We start from the raw sequence: 20841 nt of genomic DNA, 5'->3' as shown, positions 1-20841 counted from the left end.
CATAACATACCTAATATTTGTAATATACAACAATATACAATACAATATACAACATAATATAGTCTAAGGTTAGCTTCGTTTTTTACACACCACAGAATGTGTTAGAATCCTCTGAATTCAAGAGAAGCAACAGACACAGTGAAGAACAAGAAAAGGCTGACCTGTCATCTGGTCTGATGGTGTGACAGTAGAAGTCGGAGCGATTAATGAAGAAACCTGTTCGCTTAACCACATTCTCTGCGATCATACTCAGACGGTCCAGGACGTTGCACAACTTACTGCGAGAAAAACGAAAAGGGAAAATTATGTTATTAATTTGTGTTTCTTTAGATGAGATACAGTGATCATGTAGAACACCTTTAGCTCTTGTGAAATGCTTATTTACGGTATATTCAGTTTAGGGTTAGGCTTTGTGTTTAAAAGCCTGGCAGGGCCAAACTCTGACGATAGTATTTCTAACACGTCTTACACAGAAAAAGAACAGGTGCAACGTTAAAACATGCATACAGACTAAAGGTCTTTTTATACCAGGGGCTTAACAAGCAAATGACATGATGCAAAATACTCACCTGCAAAAACTGCGCATCAAAGCTATTCATATCAGCAGCAATGCGAATACTTTTGACCCAGAGCAGCATCTGGCAGTCAGTTAAATTATTATACCCCAAGCTACTGTAGGCAATTTTTTTGAGTGTCTACGTCTTTTAATGTGAAAAGTAAGATTTGAAGGAGATAGACCGCCAGTCAGTTAAGATTCTTTCTATTATGCCTTTGGGGTTTTGTATTTGTAAAACCTTCCTAGAGCCAAGAAAATGGACTGAGCAGAACCCCCTGGATGGGACCAGTGGGTGAAATACAATTGTGCATATATTCAGTGGGCTGCATACCCTAAAAGTAAACATGTGAGCCAGAAAGTTTTTGGAAATAGATGCCAGGTGATCAGTTCTCATTGGACTAATTAGGCACCATCTTGGGGTGTGCTATCCAGATCTAACCACACATCAATGCCATGAGTATCGGTGTTCTTGATTTATAATCGTCATGAGTAAAGGCGCAATTTGATTTATTCACAGAGTAAAAGCTCTGAAAAAATCTGCCTTGTTCAAAAAAGATAAAAAAAATAACAATAATCCATCTCATCTCATCATTTTGCTGCATATTTGTGCGCTTTATAAAACTACTAATGACAAAAACAAAAGTTGAAAGAAAAATTTCTTCAAAGTTAAGCTCTTAACACTGGCTCAATCACTGTAACAACCTCTTGGTGTAGCGGGCCATGTCCCAGGCGATGTAGTCGATGCAGTTTTCTGGAGGGAGGAACTGATTGAGGTTGATCACAGCTGGGTAGAGCTCCTCACTCAGAATCTTCTCGTGTTTCCTCTTTTCTCGTTTCTGTTGCACAGCAGAGAGAAACATGTTTATCACATGAATGATTGATTCTATCACAAAGAGCAGATATAATAGAGTGTAAGCAAATACAGTCAGACATGACAGGCGCTTGTTCTCTTTGATGAATTTACAGAGATCCATTCAGGTCTTCTCTGCAGTGACCTTGGAGAGGGATAGAGCTCAAGAAGCAATCTACAGGATCCCTGCAGAGTTGCATATATGGAGTGTAAAGCACAGAGCTGAGGACAGACTCTGAAGATAGATGGAGAATATATGATAAGACTTGCAGCTGTGCAGGATTTTTGTTCAAGTTCAATCTAATGCTGCAAAGAGAGGGATAAAAGGGATACTTTGCTGATTTTCAACCAGCTTTGTATTATGTTGGTAGTAAATGAACTTAGGTTAGCTTCCCTCCATCTTACAAAGATCTCCCTGGCCATTCCTGTCACCCGGCAGATTTTTGCTGGCTCTTTGGCTGTTGCTCGGACTACAGATTGTACTCCTGCATTTTCGTTTGCCTGCCACTGAGGACGAAAAGAGTATAGAAGTGGATCAAGTCAGAGAACAGATTCTCTCTCAAACTCTCAATCTCATGTCAAATTGTAAAACTAGGCAGTGGTAATTTAATATAAACCAAGATTCTGTTGCCTATTTCTTACCTAAATTTTTTTCAGAGACACATTCAAGTGCACTGTTTGGCTGTAATATGAGAATTCGTGAACAGGAAGTGGGCGCCATACTGTTTCCTGTATTGTGTTAATGGAGGCTGAAAAAACTTGGATCAAATGGTAAAACTAAGCAACGCTGATCAATTATGAACCACGATAAAACTTAAAACCTAAAATGTTTTTAAGGAGCATATTTCAGTTTACTGTTTATCTATAATCTGAAATTGTTTGTTACCAGTCGGCTGCCATTTTGTTTACTGTGTCAAAAAGGCCAACCTCGCAATGAGGGTCGATGTGAGGGTCCAAGGACAGAGGGATGCCATATTCTGTAAAGCCCTCTGAGGCAAAATGGAATTTGTAAGAACAGGCTTTATAAATAAATTAAATTGAAATTATTAGTCCGGTACAGCACAGTGCATTCCGGCAGTTGTAGATTTTCTAAGTATTTGCATCTTTCTACTGCAGAGACAAACACATTCTATCAAAAGACAATCTTTCCAGTCTGAGAACACATTGATGTGTAAGGCTAAGGTGACCATTATTCTTTATTTAATAAAAAAATGTGTCTTGCCGAAAATGTGTGCGGTTCACATCAGGACATCCATTCTCCGTGCTGATATTAAACAGATCTGAAAAGCGTAACTGCTGTTTGTTTGATTGTTTCTGAGGTCCAGATATTTAATTAACTGATAAAGAGAGGAAATAATAATTTATTTATTTTTTTGGTTTATAAATTGCATGCACACGCTCTTGGTCTGCCTCTGTGACCCATGGTCACACGGTCCATTATGTTATTTCTCCATGAAAGTATTCCTCCACACATTGTGCCTTTTTTGACTGAGCACCCCGGGTGATAATGGGCTTGGAAGCATCATTTAACAGCTCACATCTCCATCCACACATCCAGCAAAGCAACACAGCAACCAGTCAAATTACCAATGAATTTCCTCACCCATTCAGCAAAAGTGTCCTACAGTCATACACACGACGACGCGCGACAAGACGCACGCACGACGCACGCACGCGACGCTTACGCACGCACGCACGCACGCACGCACGCACACACACACACACACACACACACACACACACACACACACTTTCTAGGCACAGATGATAGAGTAGAAATACACCACACGTGCACAGATACCTACAAAGCTCACATGTGCTGTTCACATTGATAATCACGATTCTAGGTGTGAGATGGTGCAGTCACAGATCATGAATGAAAACGTCGTACATGTACATACAGGAGATGGCTGGTCATGGACAAATATGTGATTACTTTAATATTTAGTTTTGCATGATAAAAGGATTTGTGTAATTGCTTGTTTTTATCTAATCTTTATTCCCTTTGTGTTGCTGGTGGTGAGGACACGATTCTCTCAGAAAAAAAGTTTGATTAGACTTCATTGAATTAAAATCAAGAAAATTAAATATTTCTAAAGAAAAAAGATATCTCCATGGGGAGAGTGAGATCCATCTCCGGCAGCCAAAACAAATGGACTCTAATTAAGTTGGCTGGTCAGAAAAAAAACTGATTCACATGCTCGGCCATGTGCTTTCTCCCTCTCTCAACATACACACTCAGAAACACGCACCCAACCATGACAAAACCACACATCCATACTGGAGTTGACACCACCACGCGGACCCCCAGCCACCACCGCAGAGAGATGGACTGTCATGATTTCATGGTTAATTGCCAATTCCTTCCTCTGTCTGTCTCTCTGGGACAAGAGAGAGGGTGTGGTGTATAAGCAGGGAGTCCCCTCCCTCACTCCCCACATATCACATGGCCGCGGCTTGTGCGGACCTCTGAGGCCTGCGATTGGTCCCTTGTCTCTCGGCTCCCCTTGTGAGTGACAACGTGAGCTTGAAACCCAAGAGTGTACTGTACGGCTGTGTGCCTAAAGTGTGTCCATATGCGTGGATGTGAAAACGGCGAAGCACAAATTACTACTAGAGCACAGGCTCAAACGAGAAAAATGTCTAAACAAAATAAAATCAGCTTACACTTACTTACACAATTTTTTGTTCATTTTAGTGCATTTTTTTCAAAAAATGACTTGAAGCATTCTATGAAAGTTTCATTATTTTCTATAATATTGTAGTTGTTCATAATTCAAGAGCAGTTTGATGATTAATGCTGATTTTACAGCCACATATTATGAGGTGACGAGGTGAAGGAGGCTATTTGTGTCTTTGCAGGTGTTTGTAGCGAGGTCTTCCTCTTCATCAAGGCTGTGTGTGTTATCAGAGCAATTTGCAGAGGTGGGATCAATATCCCAGTTACCATATCAACTGCTGGTAATTATCAAAGTCTCCAAAGCAACAACTAACCCCTAATAATAATTTAGTGCTAAACACATTCTGCAAAAAATCACAGCCCCCTAGATAACTACCTGTTGAGTGATTCCGCAGACTGGACATATTTCATCCAAAGATACAATCCACAGAAAGAGCTTACATAATACTCATGTTACGGAAAATTCAAGTATTTACAACCTGGGGCCGGTTGCACAAAATGCCTTAAGTCAAGAGAGTGAAGGTTTCCTTAAAATAAAATTGGTTGCACAAAGCAGCGTCAACTCCTCCTCTTTAGGTTTCTTTAAAATGTGTTTTTTTAAGTTAGGGTTCCTACAGCTTAAGACAAGTTAGATTTAAGAATTTTTTTAGTCCAACTCTGAATAAAATTTAAGACCAACTTTACGACAACCAAAATTTAAGAAAATTGAAGTCATTTGACGATTATGTAGGCACAATTTTGAGAGGCATATTAGCGGTGACCAGGCAAAAAATTGCCAGAGCCAGAATTACTATGTTGCCCAAATGTTTATTGTAACATTAAACGTGAATTTTCTTATCTTGTGGCAGAGAAAAGGGAAGAACAGAACTTGGAAATACCTGGCATTTGTTTTTGGTTTTTTTTGTTTGTTTGTTTGTTGTTGTGATTTTGTGTTTCTCACTGTAAAATGACGTTGTTTATTTTGAGGATGGATGTATAGATTTGAGGTGTCTTCTTCACCTCAGGCACCAGAACAAGCACAGCGTGTCACAGTAATAATTATGTGTGTGAAAGACAGTGCGCTGTGTATATGGATTAAAAGAAGCTTCGATGCAAATTATTAGCATCTATGATTTTCAGTTACGGCCCTTCATGCAACGTAAAAGTAACAAATGATTCATGAAATTCTACAACTTAGTATTGCTGCACCACTCCATGGACAAATGGAGGCGTCTGCTACCACTAATGTTTCTGCTCCACCTCAACATCTGCGGTTTTAAGTCCACCAGAAAAGAGAGTTTTGAATCAGGCCCTGTCAAACCAGCAGATGCTGGGACACTTTCCAGAGTGGAATTGTTGTCGATGAAGAGTGGGAGCAAAACTTGCATATCCAGAGCATTGCTCATATGTTTGAGTGAGCTCCTTCATTCTTAAATCAAAGGGAACTCAATGGTCTGGTAGGTGTTTTGAAAAAGTCAGCATTTTGCTACCTTTGCCACAAGGGGAGACTGAAGAAGACAGCTAACTGCAGTGAACGTTTAGGGTTGTTTTTGTGTTCTAGTGTGGATGGATAAAATGAGGGTTATATGAACATTTCTTTTTTAATTAAATGGAGGGGAAAAATACCTGTTTCAAAAACATCTGTATAAATATAGACGGGACGTAAGTAAAATCCAAAAATCACACATTTTCTGTCTCCTCAAGCAAATGATATTAAACCAGTGAAGATATCAGTGGCCTGTTGAGCTGGACAGCATCTCTGACTGCACCAGTGTAGCTTTGTGTATGCAAATCTACATTTTATTTTTTATATCAGAAAACGTCCTGAGTGTTTTCTTCGTTAGTGTTCTTGAGCAAGGCACTGCATGCCCTCTGCTGATTAATTCAGTTCACTCTTGGTAAAAGTTATACACTTGCACACTCACAGCATTACAACCACAGAAACAGAAAGACTCATTCATTTCTATGATTAAAACTATTTCACAACAGCAGTCAAATAATTCAATCATTTCGAGGCAATCATATTAATGTGAACAGCACGTCTGAAAAGACTTCACCTAATGCACTGCAATTCTTTTAATGAGGGAATAACAATGTTATTTAGAAAATGCCAGCTAAGTCTTTCATTTACTGCACTTGTCAGTTGTTTTAATATTTAGCAGCATTTCAGTGTATTATTTTTCTGTTATTCAGTTTCTACTTTATAATACAGAATCAATGTGCGTTGTTGTTACATCTGTTCAGGAAAGGCAGAATCATACTGCACATATTATTTTTGCCACAGTTGAAATGAGGATGTGTGTGTTTGTGTGTGTCTGTGTGTGTATAAGCGTGCATGCGCGCAGATATCTTACCTTGACCAGGTTGAGGATGATGATAGGAGAGCCAAACCGCTGAAGCATCTGGTCAAAATGGAGGGCAGCTACGTGGGCATACGGGTCAGCCTGGTCCACTGAAAGAGAAGTCAAACTGATTGTTTAATATTATGGCAATCAGGGTCTCACATGTTATCAGGTAGTTAAAGACGATAGTGTATCCTCTCTTGCATTTTGAAAAGGTTACAAAGGGTCTATTGAGATAGTTTATTCCTTATTAAACTAGCATAATTTGGAACCCTTGACTTCATCAAGGAAGATTTGGGGACAGTTTCCTGATGAAGTTTGAAAGAAAAGCTTTAGATAGAACACAATCCTGTTCAATTTCATTGTTTTACATGTTCAAAATAAATATCTATCTATCAGTCTATCAGATTGCTTATGCCATTGTCTTCACTGGTCCAATGTAAAGTTAGCTAAGTTCACGCCTGTTGCCGATCCTATGTCTGACCAATGTAGGCCAGCACCAGCCACTCTTTCATACATTTTGGTTTTGTCCAAAACAAAACCGTTTCTGGCAAGAAATGGCAAGAATGAAAATAAGTTCTGTGGCAAACAAGTTTTTTTTAATACTTAATTTTTTTTTTTTACAAATGAGCACAACTTTCAGGTTTTTTTAAGCCAAAATGCAACTGCCAGAAGTAAAACGCTAACTACACTACGATCGTATGACATAACGTCGCCACCACAAAAAGCTGCCTTGGGCATGGTTCAGCTTGATGACTGTCTGTAGTCTTGTTTAGCCACTTGTTAGCAACTGTCTTTTTTTATGACACACAAAAGCGTCAAGTTATTTACCAACATGTTTTGTGTCGTAGAACAAAGCGTGAAAGTCTCCTTAGTTTGTTTTAACCACAGATCTTATTGTAAGCTGTAAACCAAACACCCCTTCAAAAAACATGACTTTGACGTAGGACTCATTACTAGGGTACTCTACACTGTGAAATCTGACAAGTTGATCTTACTTAAAAAAATCTTGGAAACCAATTACCTTGAAAAGGTAAAGGAAATATAACTATTAATGTATTTTCTTAATTTTGTAAAGTTGTCGCAACTTAAAAATGACAAGTGAAATGACCTTGTTCTTCCTAAGTGTTAGCAACTAGTCTGACTAATTTGATCATGACAAAGAGGATTTTGCCAATGATGAAGTTAGGAGATCTGCAAATTCTCTTGGCTTAACATGTTTAAGAATACAAATATGATCAACAAGTTTGCAACCGGCAGAATACATATATATAGCACAGTATACTTGGTTCACTGAAGTTGCTAAAACTTAGACAGATTGAATGAATTAAACCTGTCATTTTTAAATTGCAAAAACCTTACAAAATTAACTAAATATAACTAAATTTTAGGTATAATTTACATTTAGATATAAAGCAAACATAAATTAAGACTAATAGTTACATTTACTTACATTCTGCAAGGCAATATGTTTCCTAGATTTCTGTAACTGAAATCAACTTGTCAGACTTTACGGTGCATTGACGCTGCTATTGAGACTGTTGTTAAACAACATGTCTTCTAAATATCACCCGAGACAATTTTCTTTTACTTTACTCCGCTCCACCCCGGCAAAATCAGTTTGTTGGCACAGGTATGTTTTAATGTAGCCTCAAAACGACGTTAGGTTCAGGTAATTATGTTGGTCTCCAATAATTGATTAGGGAAAATGGAATCCCCATTCCCGACTGAAATCGGTTATAGTGGAGGCAACATTAGACTGAGGATGGAAACAGAGCATAACAAGTCACAATTCTGTCTGCTATCAGGCAAAGCAGAGCTTTACACCTGCAGCCAGCAGTCAAATTGGACCAGTGAAGCAGCCTGAAGAAAGATTAGAGGAAATAGGTCAGATCCTGATCATTGGCAACCAAAAACTGACAATGCAAACAGGAGCTCCAGCAAATAGTTTTCAACTTCACTTCACTATGTTGTCATCGCTTTGTCCACTGCACATGTACTCAAGTGATGAGAATTTACGTAACCATACAGACCAAAACATTCTTATTGTACCTCGGTTGAATATAATGATAATGATGAAGAACAGTCACTCAATTAAGGTCATCTCCTTCACAACCAAGACATTTGCCCACTTTAAGGCAGCCATAAAGACATTACATATATGCACTTATGTAACCGTGAGTCTTGACAATAATGTCAGGAACGAGGGGAATGGGCAATGCATGATGTGATAAGGACTCTGAAAGCACAGACACGTCGCACACTGACCTAGATTCGCCTAACAGGTGTCAGTCTATGCAGCCAGCATCCTAATCACCAGCTACACCTGGTTTTGAATTATTAAGGATTTATGCCAGTTTCACAACACTTAAAGGTGGTGGATTGTGTATAACATTATTTTATTATGTTGGTTATTTGAGTTTGATTCTTTAGTTTCTTCTTCTTTGGATTCCTGACTTTGCATGAAGCAACAAAAAAAGCAAAGCTGTAGCTCATAAGCCACTGGCAGACAGTGTTTTGTTATCTCAACAGGCATCTGGCCGCAATTACATTTGCAGGTATGTTTTAAAGAAAAAGTATGAACAGACATTTTGCTCCTATTCCCTTGCTTGCCTCGGGAAAGATGAGAACATCGATACCACTCAAATGCAAAAACATCTTCCAAGGACAAACTGTGTCAAACTACATGTACACACGCAGTGAAATATAACCTGACGGTGCAAGCGCTGGGCAACATTTGGGAAATGTCAGATAAGGACTGTCTTTAAGGATCAAAGCGGCAGCAGGATGATGAAGTAAGTTCATGCGCAGAGGGATCTCAGGGACACGTTCAGCGTCTCTATCTCACACAAGCAAATGCCATCTGAGGATGAATTAAAGGGCAAACTGGGGGGAAAAGATTATGATTTAATACAGGTATTGTACACATTCAAGCACAAATATCTTCCTGTGTATACACACACACCAGACACACACACCCAGCAGTCTCCAATGCGATCGGTCTCAGGGACCTGATCACCTCCTTCTGGCCCTGGATTTGTGTTTTTATCCTGCTCATAATGAGACAAGAGAATGGATACAAAGATGAGAACCTAGAGGGGGGCGCCCTGCCTTCACCTTTTTCGTTTTCATTTTTTTAAATCTTTGTCCCAGTGGTTGATAAGATTGGCCCCGCAATAAAGCCACACTCCTAGTTTAATGCAGTTTTTCCAATTACATTATTCCTCTGTCCCTGGAAGGTTATTTCTGGTCCTGGGCAGCTGCTAGAATGAATACATTGAGCATTATAAACATAAATAGTAAATACCTGCTGTGGCACTGTTTGGCTTAATGTTGAAAAAAGATATTCCTGTATTTTCTATTTGTTATCTGTGATATAAGAAAGATCTTTCATCAAAACCACCACAGCTCTGTCATCTTATTACATTTTCCATTATAAATCAGATGCTGATCACCTTAAAGGAATAGCCTGATCCGAAAATAACTATTTGTGTGTCATTTACTCATCCTGTTACGTTTCATACATGAAGAAAACTTTGTTTTTCATGCATGCATCAGTTAGTTAAATGGTAAGTTTGGACTAACCAAAGTCACACAATTACACAAATACACCACAGATTACAGCTCCATGTTAATTGAGGTAAAATTACTGTTTTTGTCAGTGGAGTCTGGCTTTGAAAAGAGCATTGATAAGTTTCACTTTCAGTTCAACTCTACGTCGGATGGGGGGGGGGGGCTCTGTTTGGTAAGTGCATACTACTGGATGGATGAGACTTGGATTATACTGCATGAGTTGTGAGAGTGTTTTAAACAGATGTTTTTAAATACTTTTGCGGCTGTTAAATACGGTTGCCTATTACTTCAATTCATCAATAATCTTCTCGATTTCTGGATTCCACCATGGTGGCATGTGAGAAAAACAAAAGCCCCTTTTACACTGCCTTTTCAAAATGTTGTCATGCCTTCATTTTGCCTCGATGTTCTGCGTAAAAATTCAGCGGGGAAAGAACCAGTGCCGAATCGACTTCAGTGTGAAAGGGACAGCTTTGACTGAAGAGCAGCTAGCAGCAGTCACCAGTTGACTCAAAGAAGAAGAATAGCAAATAAAAATGTCCACAAACTGGGGAGACAGTAAGGTTCAGAAGCTCATTTAAAGTCTGTTTAAAGTGATAATTAAAATGTGTTCTGAGTTTCACAGAAAGATGTGGTATTAAACACCTGACCAAATTTGTATGACCAAAGAAATCGCCAAGTGCGTAAAAGAGGTTCTCAAAATCATGAAAAAATACACAGTATTCTTTGATCTGAAATGCTGGGGGCGTGTCCACTGGAGGAGCAGAGGCCACGCCCAACTGCGGGACTATCTTCTCGTTTTTATACTGCTATATTGTCAGGGGCGGGGTTATGCTGAGTATAGCTCCAGTGCATCATCGAGTTATGGTTTTAGGCCCCCCCAAAAACTCTTAAAACAGGAAATGGTGAATAAACAGTCAACCATCTAACTCCGCAATCAGTGCTACATAGTAAAGGGTCTTTGTAACATGTTTTCAACAATCAGTTTCCAACATTTATAATGTGTTTTGAAACAAACCTCTGAATTCACTTTACATGGACTTTAAATGATTGTTGTTGCCATGTTGTGCCATTGTTACAAAGCGCTGCCTGATGTGTATGTTACATGTCACACTCCAGGCCAACACGGTTGTGTTACTTGTCATGCCCGTTACTCCATTTTTGCTTCTTTATCTTTCACATGCTATCTAATATAATGGCATTATATAATGTACAAGGTAGATTTATGTCTTTTTTTTAAACGTAGTTTAAGAAAAAAATGAATAAAAATGTGTCCCTAAATCCTGCTTTTTGTTATGCAGGCGTTGTTTAGTTCTGTGTAAAAAAGCAAAGCTAGCATAAAGACACTTCTTGGTTGCATGTCAAAAAAAAAACATTTCTTCACAAATTTTGCCTAACATGGGGTGAGTAACTGATATAGAAATGGTCGTTTGGGGGCTGAAGCATTCTGTTAAGCAGCAAAAAGGCTGTCAGTAATTCATGCCTTGATACTCTTCTTTACTCAGATAATTTACAACATGGGATGTTTGAAATCTGACACTAATAACTGTGATACTGCAAGAATGAATAATTCTGTTGTTAAGCAGAAGTCTTACATCGTATTGGGGGTTTTGGCATCATGGTGGAAATGTCCTGGGACCAGTACAGCGGGACTGAACCTCGCACCTGGACGTACGAGGAGTAACTTCCTGCCGTGAAAGACATAACTGAGGCGTCATGGACAATCTGCTCTGTCTCTACCTCATTCGCCACATCCCCCTGGAAACAAAAGAATAACACAATGAAACCACAGATGAGGCTGAAAAAAAAACAATCTCACCAAAACGTGATTTAGTGGCTGATCTGGAGCTTTCTTTCCCATACATGATCTTCCTCATCAGATGTAGCCATGCTGCCACAGAATTGTAGATGTTTTTTGAGCAGTTCAATGAATTCTAATTCATGTTAAAGTGACAATCCGAATCTGATCACGTCCATCTGAGGATAAAGATCCTAACCAGCTTCTAAACATCTGCTTCCAAGGAAAACAATGAGCTCTGAACTTGAGGAAATAGAGTTTTTCCTTTTGCTCACAATTATGAATAAATGTTGATTGCACAGTGTAATGAATTAAGAATAATGACACCATCTGCAATAAGACTTGATTCCCCAGAATGTCCTTTCACAATGCAATTTGGTGCTCACCACTGTGCAAAGGACTTAACTGTACAAACTGTGTATAAACGCCTCTGGTATGGCTCTGAAGAAAATGGGACTGATGATGAGGAGAGGGATTTAATTGTCTTTGTGACAGCTGTGCCAACAGTAATACAATCTGGGAATGCCAGTGGAAGAAAAGTTGTCTTTTTATACTTCAAACAAACATGGACAAGAGGCCCATGAAGTGCTAAGAAGAAAAACTGAAATGGAAAATAATGGAAATTGAAACAGCGATTAAGTAGCTGTTGTGAAACTCTGGATCATATATGATGTTCATCAGCAAATGGACATGATCAAGGTCAGCATGGATGAGAATTTCTGAAAGCCCTCAGGAAAAGATGGATAGTGAAACAACTTTTAGTCAGTGACAACCACGCACATTTCTGCTGTTTAAGATCATCTGATATAATCAAAAGGTGAGATTGTTCACTCAACTCCTGTTTCCAAGGTCAAGTATACATGAGCAAAATAATATGACTACTTTAACATCACATAGCAAGAAAACCACAGGTGTAAATAATATTAATAAGGGCTGTGTTCTCTTTACCCTCACTAGTTTTCAGGACTGTGCATGATGGCCTGCTGACATGACCTACTGATATACCTAAACGGAGCAGAGCTATTGTTATCAATATCAGTTATACCAGTGCTTTTCCTGCTGTAAAAATTGTGCTGTGCTAAAGGCCATCAGACAGTAATCTGTAATGAAACACAGTTACAGTTTGTATAAAAACCTCGGCATTGACCACAATAGCAGGAAACTGTGAAAACTGATTCCAGCCTAATCTCAGGATGGCTGTCCAAATAGAAAAAGGAAATCTGTTTGTTCCTGAAGTTCCTCCCACCACACACCCACACAAACACTCATGCATACTCAAGGAAGAGGCAGCGGGTCAAATTAACCCCCTGTGATCACCCTGAGTCATCTCAATCATCCCGGTGGCCCTCAGTCCTGCCTCCGCTATCTATTCTTCCCCGTTGCCTCGGCAACTGCTGTACCTCGCAGTTGGCTCCTCTTTTGAGGAAGCGGGTCCCGGCGAATTTGCTGGAGCGCCTGGCAATGAGGGTGATGTGAACTGGTCGGCCGTAGATTAGAAGCTCTGTTGTTGGTGGGTGAAGGAGGAATAATTATAATAATAATAATAAATTAATACACCACTGACAGCATTACAAAATCACCTGTTTGTAAATATACACACACACTTTACATTCACAGACATCATAGTCCTAATTAATAAACTTAAATTTGTCCTTTAGCAGTCATCTTTTCACCCTAAATACACTTATGTATTGAGTCCCATTCACAAATTTTGCATCTTAAATCAGTGCAAACTTAACACACTATTCAAATTATTATTAATATTACTGATATTACTGTTATTCTTAATTGATTTAAAACTACATGAATGTAAAAAAGAGATTTTTTTCATCTCAAATTTAAAGCAAATTCATGGAGGCACTGCACTGTATTCTGATTCACTCAGGTGTGTTGCAAATAAAATTTGAATGTGCCATTTGCTGAAAAGCCTTGAGCAATGTAACCTTAAGCAAACCACTAAATTATAATTTTCTATTTCAGTGTAATAACCACTGATTAAAACTATTAGGAGAATACATTCTCTGTACGGGAGTATCGAGCATTTTTTTCATTTTTTTTTTGCAGAGGAAGGTGACTCCAGTCACATTACTTGACTTTAATCAGACTTGAGTTGCAAATTTAAGAATTTGAAAACTGTCTGACTAACACTGAATTTCACTCTTAAGCCATTTCTACACGATTGCTCAGGGATATTTAATGGGACCTAATGTATGTCTTTCCTCCTTAATGCCTCTTTTCAATTTTTTTTTTCTTTTTCCTTTCTGGCTTCAGTGTCTCCTCATTTGCTGAGTCTCCTCTTACTGCACCCATCTGTCCTCTTATGGTCTCAGAAAAACAGTTATGAAGGCCAAACAATTTCCAGGAATCATCTAAACTCACAGCACCACACAATGTCACAGTGGCAGCACGCTGCGTGATAACAGAGACAACAGTGTTGATAGCGGTAAGGAAGTCAGCTCTAGACTGCAACAGCAGATGATTTTTTTGAGACTTTAAGTCTCTGGAGTCGGGCTCTTACATCTGAAGATTCAGGGTTTTCCAGAAAATGCTGAACTGTTACAAGCATTCATTCCTGCTCATGTCCATTAAGATTCTTAACACTAACAGGTCATGTAGGATGTTGGTCTCAGGGGTTGTGAATAGGTTGCCTTTATCAGAAGGTGCCTATTTGTACATTATATGCAAATAAAAAAAATTAATTGAATGTAAATACTCATAATGACCACAAAGAGCTAAAAAAAGATGCAAAGGAACTGTAAAGAGACACAATTTAACTACAAAAAGGGGCAAAACGGCCAAAAAGAGATACAAAATCACTTTAAAGAGACACAAAACTGAAAAAGACAGATGATTATCTCAAAGAGAGATCAAAAAGAAACAAAACAACCAAAAAAGACACAAAGTTACTTGAAAGAAACATGACAATACCTCAAAGGGACACAAAATGATCCCAGAGACACAAAATGACCAAAAAGACACAAAATTACTTCAAAGAGACACTAAACCACCACAAGGAGACACAAAGAGAGACAAAAAGTGACTACAGCGACACAGAACCACAAGGACACACAAAATTACATCGAAGAGACACAGAATGAAAACAGAAAAAAATTAACAAAACGATACGAAACAACCACAAAGAAGATTAAATTACTTCTAAGAGACACAAAATGACTACAAAAAGACACAAAACCACAGAGATACAAAATGATTACAAAGAGATGGTAAACACAAACAAAAGAAGCTAAACAACTATAAAGTCTGTGTGTCTTATTCCTGTGTAGCAGACGTGATGGGGCCTTTTGCATATCTGTGGCCAGGGCCCCATTGTCTCATAATCCGCCCATGCATTAAAGTATACCTTATCTATATATTTATCTTTATCTTATCTTACTGTATAGTACTGACTGTAAAGTACACCTTAGCTCTTTGGCCCACTGCAGCACAAAAACACAGAAGCTGGCATAGAATATAAATTCATTAAAAATAAATCACTGATAAAAAATAAAAGAGTTACTTGTTTTTCACAGGCAAAAACATAAAACATATTTTACACTGCTTCATGTGATTTATGCAAAGGAGACTTGATGCTAAATGACTGAAATCTGAAAACCAAACCTAAGGCAGACTTTAACCATAATAAATCAAACTGTTTACTCAGCTCTAGTGAGGCCCAGAGCCCCTCTGCAGCGATAACCCATGCATCAATACTACAAAAGCTTCTGAAAAAATCCTGAGGAAATTATTCATGTGGAGACCAATACTAATCTGTGGTATGCAGCTTAGTAGAGATAAAAAAAAATCTCACAAAAACATGTGTGCATGCATGTACAAAGATGGGCTTTGTCTTCAATCTAAAAAGAAACAAAGCAACAAGTGCATCTTTCCAAGAAAGAAACAAAGAAAATTCTTGCAAACAATTCTGCAGTGCTCAAACTGACTTGACAATGCTCAAAGGATACTGGACTGGCCACAAAAGCCATGGATTATATACATGAGCCAGTCATGATGCACAATGTCCTTGACTCGTTCCAGCAGCTTCCCGTTCCACACGTACTTGTAGTACGGTTCGTTCTGGAGGCCATAAACCACTGTGGCGGAAGAGCAGGAACACATAAAACCTCAGGATCATTTACAAAGCAACAAATGGAAAAAAGGTTGAGGTGACGCATGCTGTGGAACAGGAGCTTATGCTATTGTGTTACAAACACACGTCAGAAATGACAGAACACGAGGTAAGTCAAGATATTTTTCAGTGGGTTTTTAATGGACTTCAATGGTAAAACAGGTAAGCCTGCATTGACGCCTCTGACTGTAAATGGTAGGGATGCACAATATTGGAATTCTTGCCAATATCCAATATGGCGATAAATAACAATTAATTTGGCCTATAACCAATACCAATATCAAAACATACACTTTTCCCCACCTAATTTTAGTAGTGGAATTAACTTCATATTATGCATACTTTTATCGTGATGATCCACCAGCATATGGAGAAAAAAAATAAAGTTTTTTAGTTAATGTAATTTTCTGATATTTCATTGTAAAACCATCTGCCAATACCGATGATGTGCTGATATAATCATGCATCCCTATGTATCGGTAAACAATGAGTATGAGGGATTTTATTGTTAATCCTCTGCTCACCTTGCGTCGGCAGACCCTCTTCTTCAAAAATGTCGAAGCTGTCCTGCTTACTCTGCGCATGCACCTCTTCCGCGGCGGAGGCATTTGGAGACGACCACAGTTCATAAGGTCGTTGCAGCAGAGTCAAGTTGTACTGCAGCGAGTGGCTCAGGTCATAGCTGTAGCTGCAGGTTACAATGGCAAAAAGAATTTGGAACAAGTACAGCCTGTACTGTCCAATACAATATACAGGGTGCCCACACAATTTTACCAATTAATTTAAAAAAAAAACTTTTCGATAATTTACCCGAATTTATCCCATTACCCCATTTTCATTACTTAATTTGAGCAGTTTATTAATAATAATAATTATTATTGTAAGAATGATCCTTAAAGCAATGAAAAAAGAAGTGTTTCTTTTATTGAACAAATGCTATATTCCTATAACTGACACTAGAAATTACTTTTTACATGAAAGTAGGTGAAAAAAGTCTCTTTCTTGAAAAACTAAAATAAAGGTGAGATTCTCCATCCAGCTGCATTTTTTTTCAATACCGTAGATAAGCAAATGTACATGGTTTGCTTACTTAACTAGCTACATATGCTGGTTATACTGGTGATGTTTCAATGGTCATGCAGTGCAACACTAAATTTAAATTAGAAGTGTGTTGCTTAATGCTAGATATGTTTTAGGATGTTTATGAATATACTGTATTTTAAACAATAAAAGAAACAATGTACATTCAAAACTCTTCAAAAGTTTTTTTTCAAAACTTTTTTTTTAAATTCTAAACCATTTCCAGGCCTGGAAAACAGTTCTTCTAATTTCATAACTTTTCTAGGAATTTCATGACTGTGGGCACCCTAAATTTAAGATTTGGCCAAACTACAGAAATGGTGATAAAAACAATTTTGCCACCTGCTTTGCCTTCGATGTTGACATGATCAAATACAAGGAATGGGTGTACCATTTCATAATTTCATGTATTTAAAAAAGGTCTTATATGGCCTTCAGAATTGCTTATGCCACTGAAATATTGTCATTCAGCTACATTGAAAACATTCTTTAACTGTTTGCAGACTCCTTGTAAAAACCAGGGCCACACTTGTCAAGACAGGAAAGAGGAAAACTAAGGTCAAATAATCTAAAGTCATTTTTAAATGTTAACTAACTAACTAATAGTGCTCATCTGAGTTTATCTTGTAAAGATCAAACTTTCTTTCTTCATTTTACTATTTAATTGTATAAAAAAATCAAGTAAGCCAGAGGGTGACATAGATCTATCTAGTATCAGCAGTATGCATATTAGTTATTTAATATGACACTGAAATAATGCTTTTGTGTTTGTGAGAGAATTTGTTTTACCTGAAGTAGAAGTTGCTAGATAGGTCCACGTTCTGAAAGATCCGCACATATCTAGAAGAGCAAAAACTCAGTCAAACACATGAAACAAGTATGAGAACAAAGTCATCTATAAATTTACTAAAAAGGTATCTGTGCCAACATGATCTAGTGCATTTGTATGGCAACGTATTGCTGCAACGCCAGAAAAAGAAAAAAAAAATTATCAGTATCAAGTTATAATGTGACAAGGTGTTTTTTGTGTGTTTTTTTTTAAATAACAAGATGTAATCAATTTATAACAAGTTACTTTTCTTGTTACCTTCTTTGTATGTCATAATGAAATGTCATGAGAAATGTGAAACATCTTGATATAACAATAAACTGCTCAGGTTATAACATGGCACTGATCCATTTTTCTTCTTCAGGTGTGGCAGCAATATGGTTCCATACATTTTAAAGTGTCTTTCAATGCTGAATTGCCTTGCTGGCCTGTTTTATGTTAATTCTGTCTGTTCCTATGTGAAGCATTCAATGCTTATAATGCCCCTATTGTAAAGCCCTTCGTGCTGCATTTTTTTTTTTGTATGACAGGTGCTATAAAAATAAAGTTTATTATTATTATTATTACTATTACCATTACTATTATTATTATTATTATATGTCAAGAATATAACTGCCAAACTTACATCAATAATATCTATTAAGATAACTGCTGTTTGCATAGAAACCTTTTATTTTGGATTCTAGGTTTCTCATCTCCCCACCAGTCTCCGTTAGTTAGCTGTGCTCTATTAGTGGGAGGACAGCATGGGAATGGGATGAGAACCTTTTCAAAAATTAAGATTTTTCATTAAATTATGTGTCAGTTGATGGCTGAAAAACATTTTAACACCAATCCCTGTTTATACCACAACTCCAGCCTTCCTCCTTTTTTAAAGGAGAACCAAGACTTGTTGCACCTCCCCGGAGTCCCCTCCATGTTTATCGTCTACCTGGTTTGCTGCTTCCTGTGTTGCTTTTATCATAAAGTCAAATCAAGAATACTGACTTAAGAAAGCTCGTATTAAGATGAAACTCTCATGATTTTACTCCCACATAAGAAATTTGTCTTAAAAAGTCATTTGGTATAGGGCTGCCATAACTAGTCGGAATGTCTTTTAATTTCAGTGTTCATCAAAAAAACTTAACAGTACCTTGCTTCGTCAGGGTGTGTAACCCTGACCGAGTCGTTTGGAATGTAGATCATGCTGGTGTCTTCAATTTTGTAGATGGAGTGGCCCCCGATGTCAGCCATCTTTCTGCGTTTGGTGATCAACACAATGTAGTACCCCTCCAGGAAACGTACAAACCCTGTGAAAAAAAAAAAAAATCATCCACCTTTCCTGATATATCATGTATACGACATTACTAATGACATACGACATTACAAAAAAAGCATCTGAGCTAGCTGATTTGTAGGTCAACCTTTCTGCTGCCTGCAACTCAGCTACGGTTTCGACAACAAAAACTAGCCAATGCCTCCATTATAAGAGGTGGCTCCTGGGTGTTTGTGTGTTGCATTGCACTGCATTGTATTACCAATACGCCCTGATCCATTTAGTCTTACGTAATCGAAGTCTGACCCAGGAGGTATCATGCAACATAGTCAATGATTTGCTTTTAGCTTTTGATGAGCTATTTTCCCATCTGTGACATTTGATACATAATGGATGATTGATAATGGTCTCAGAATCAGTAGTAATATTTGCCCCTTTGAGACCAGTGGTTTATGTAAGTGTGCACAGAAGACACACGCCTGCATTAGGATAAATCTGTCGGTTTAATTAAGTGTCACAGATGCAATAATGCAAGCAAATAAGAAGAGCTTGTACATCTGGACTGTTTAGAAGTACTCATTGTGGACTCATTGTGCTATAAGCCGAGTAGTGAGGGTGATGAGGTTCATATCATGTTTGAACATACAAAGCCAAGGCTACATGCAGGTGTTGACAGTATGATATAAATGAATGAATACATTAACAACTAATTACATCAATGAAAATATTAACTGAAAATACATGGCTCAACATTAATCCACTAAATCAAGTATTTTCAATCTTCATATTTGCAAAATGTAATTAACGCGCTTTATTCTTTTATTGGAACAAATAATATAAAGTTTATGCATCTAATGTGCTGTATACGCTCCACTGCAATAAGTAGTGGTATATAAAAGCTGAAGTTAAAGTAGCACTCCACCAATTTACAAGTCAAAGGTAATTTCTGTACAAGTGATAGGGAGTACCACTCAGCCTGTCGAAACAGTTGTGTAATGTGTTATGTAGCTTTGGAAGGAGCTTTCTTAAATCTAAGACATTAACTGTAAGTCACGTAAGATGGATATCCCCACTCAGGCTTGGAGACAAGATTTAGGAGGTCTGCATTATAAACTGGGGTTACTGAGTTGGAAAGATGTATCAGGGAGGGAGGGGCTAATGGTGGATTTGCATTGTATGGAAGGATGGTAGAGATCCTCGTTCAGAGTCACAGAGTTCATGTCCTCCTCAGTCTCTTTTCCTGAGATTACTTTCTCCATTTTTCCCCCCCTTAGAGGGTTTTTTTGAGGGAGTTTTTCCTTAGATGATTTGAGGGTCTAAGGACAGAGGGCTTTGTCGTATGCTGTAAAGCCCTCAGAGGCAAACTGTGTTTTGTGATAATGGGCTTTATAATAAAATTGAATTGAATTGAATTCAAAATTGAAGGTAATCAGACAACTCAAAACCATTGTAGCATTGTTGGCCATTTGGGGGCTAAAATGTGCAGACTGCCAACAGACCACTGTATTAATTGAAAGTAGGGTTGGGCAATAAGTATTTACACAATGAAATTTCTGAAAAATAATCATCAGTAATGTGGATATCATGGCAGGTTTTACGTTAGCTGGCATATGCTGTGTTTTTACTGGTATTAGGTGTAGCTATCCGGCACATGAAAATATTAACGGCCAAGATGTCCAGTAGGGAATATAAATAAATTAATTAATTAATAATATATTAAATTGCCTAATATTGTTTGACCTACAAGACATGTTGCCAAAAAAACTTAAATAT

The 20841-nt window shown here is 37.9% G+C and overlaps 1 protein-coding gene across 2 annotated transcripts in view; it reads right to left on the bottom strand.

Moving 5' to 3' along the window:
* The window catches only part of fig4a (FIG4 phosphoinositide 5-phosphatase a), a 68781-nt gene that overhangs the window by 39187 nt on the left and 8753 nt on the right, over positions 1-20841 (bottom strand). For both annotated transcript variants that reach the window (XM_042503358.2, XM_088089178.1), the window contains exons 5-13: positions 18946-19102; positions 17774-17824; positions 16429-16592; positions 15741-15869; positions 13179-13279; positions 11576-11738; positions 6420-6517; positions 1259-1392; positions 162-278 (exon numbers count right to left, since the gene is read on the bottom strand). In XM_042503358.2, the coding sequence (XP_042359292.1) occupies positions 162-278; positions 1259-1392; positions 6420-6517; positions 11576-11738; positions 13179-13279; positions 15741-15869; positions 16429-16592; positions 17774-17824; positions 18946-19102 (1114 nt within the window). The remainder of the gene's footprint in view (positions 1-161; positions 279-1258; positions 1393-6419; positions 6518-11575; positions 11739-13178; positions 13280-15740; positions 15870-16428; positions 16593-17773; positions 17825-18945; positions 19103-20841) is intronic.

Source organism: Plectropomus leopardus, chromosome 16 (assembly GCF_026936395.1).
Source record: "Plectropomus leopardus strain MGB_pleo_1.0 chromosome 16, ASM2693639v1, whole genome shotgun sequence".
Taxonomy (NCBI): Eukaryota; Metazoa; Chordata; class Actinopteri; order Perciformes; family Serranidae; genus Plectropomus; species Plectropomus leopardus.
This window is presented reverse-complemented; position numbering and strand designations above follow the sequence as displayed.